The sequence below is a fragment of the Myotis davidii genome, unplaced genomic scaffold (assembly GCF_000327345.1).
Source record: "Myotis davidii unplaced genomic scaffold, ASM32734v1 scaffold609, whole genome shotgun sequence".
Taxonomy (NCBI): domain Eukaryota; kingdom Metazoa; phylum Chordata; class Mammalia; order Chiroptera; family Vespertilionidae; genus Myotis; species Myotis davidii.
Window position 1 is genome coordinate 3,382,437 of NW_006300164.1, and position 1,802 is coordinate 3,384,238.

The 1,802-nt window shown below is 64.8% G+C and overlaps 1 protein-coding gene across 4 annotated transcripts in view; it reads left to right on the forward strand.

The window, feature by feature from the left end:
• The window catches only part of MED22 (mediator complex subunit 22), a 26,462-nt gene that overhangs the window by 23,149 nt on the left and 1,511 nt on the right, over nucleotides 1–1,802 (forward strand). For 3 of the 4 annotated variants that reach the window (XM_006776532.2, XM_006776533.2, XM_015572382.1), the window contains exon 5: nucleotides 341–465. The exons of the other annotated variant lie outside the window; for it this stretch is intronic. In XM_006776532.2, the coding sequence (XP_006776595.1) occupies nucleotides 341–465 (125 nt within the window). The remainder of the gene's footprint in view (nucleotides 1–340; nucleotides 466–1,802) is intronic. 4 annotated transcript variants of the gene reach the window in all.

Consider the following 1,802-nt stretch of genomic DNA (forward strand, 5'->3'; position numbering starts at 1 on the left):
TCCCTGTTGACGATAAAGTTCCCTGAGATTCTTCACGAGAGCAGAGGCAAGTTTCTGAGTGAAACGGGACCTGCGTTTGGTCCCTTCCGATGCCACAGAGCAAGCACGTCCATTATTTCCCTGGGTGTGTGCCCGCGGGTGGCAACAGGACAAGTTCCCACAGGGATCGCCCAGCTGGCAGGGGAGTTGCCTGGAGGCGGGGCGTGGCAGGTGGCTAAGGGGTAGCACTTCCACCTGTGGCCAGGGTTTTGAGAGGCAGAATGTGCTTGCACAACCTGTGTGGTTGGCGATCACACCACCAGCTCAGAGCTAGGGGCCAGGGGGGGCGTCGGTGAACGAGGCCATCGACCAGCGCAACCAGCAGCTGCGGGCGCTGCAGGAGGAGTGCGACCGCAAGCTCACCGCCCTGCGGGACGAGGTCTCCATCGACCTCTACGAGCTGGAGGAGGAGTACTACTCGTCCAGGTACCAATAGGGCTGGACCCGGACCCGGACCCGGACCGCAGCCCCGGCAGCCCCCAGGGTCCTGCTTTTCCAAACCCTGCTGGTCCCGCAGCAGAGCCCGGGCCGGTTTCAGAGCACACCTCCCGGTCAGAGCGTTCGACCACAGACACTTCCCACTGTCCCCCCGGGCCCTGGGGTGAAACGCACACAGAACTTCCAGGCTTGGGAGGCCAGAGCCAGCGGTCCTGCCCGGGTGCCGCTGCCTCTCTTTGGACCTGTCTGCTCCCTTTAAACCTTCCTGTCCGAGGCTGGGCTGGTTCCTCATGGCCGCCCAGGCTATGCCCAGGTGCCACTGCTTACCCACGGAGGCGATTCCGTGTGGGCATCACCAGGCGCCCACGGAGGTGCGGGTGCAGGGGTCCCGGGAAGGAGGAGGGGGGCTCAGCCTTGTCCACAGAGCCCCCTCCATGCCAGGCCCAGGCTGTGTGCAGGGATACAGCGGTGGGCGCGGCCCATCACCCAGCCCTCGTGGGGCCACTGAGAATCCTGAAACCTGAGGCCTTTGAGAAATCCTAGACCAAGTGCAACTTATGTGGGGGAAACCGATGCTGGGGGGCCTTACTCCTCCGTTCCTGTTAGCTGGTCCCGCAGACATGGAGTCCGGGCCCTGGTGCTCTCGCAGACAGCTGTCCCTCCTGGGGCAGGTTCTATATGCCCCTTGCTGCCCCGTGGGAGCCAGGCAGGGGCCACGGATGCCCAGAGCCAGCGTGCTCTGTGGCCTGGGGTGTGGTTCCCTGCCTTGGGTTCAGTGTCACTCTCATGGTCCTGCCCAGCGCGGCCTCTATGGGAAGGGATGTTATGTCACTGCCCGGCTGGAGTGGTTCTAGACTTTTCCAGAGTGTCTGGGGCCGCTCCTGGTCCCTGAGACCGATCAGCTCAGCAGACTGGGGGCAGTTGCCTCCTAACACACCGGCCTTCAGAGAAAAGTCCTTAGTGGGTCCCCGTGGGGGGAGCTCAGACCCCTCTGGGACATGGCCCACAGCCACACTGGTTTTGCAGTCCCTTCATGGACCCAGCATCCCTGAGGGCCAGGCCTCTGGCCAGAGCAGCTCCAGGGCAGCCATTCAGCCCTGCCCCTGGAGGGTGAGGGCCCAGAGGAGCGGACCTGCCCCAGGTCACTGGGCGGGGCCTGAGCGCCAGGCTTCCCCACCTGCCCGGCAGCCTGGGGTGAACCCCAGGGGTTCCAGGCCTGCCTGCTGGTCCTGCCAGCATCCCGGGGGCCTCGGGAGGCCAAGTTCCTCCCTCATCTGTGATGCCCGGGGCGGGCTGGTACCCTCCCTGCTTATCCCCTGGCATGC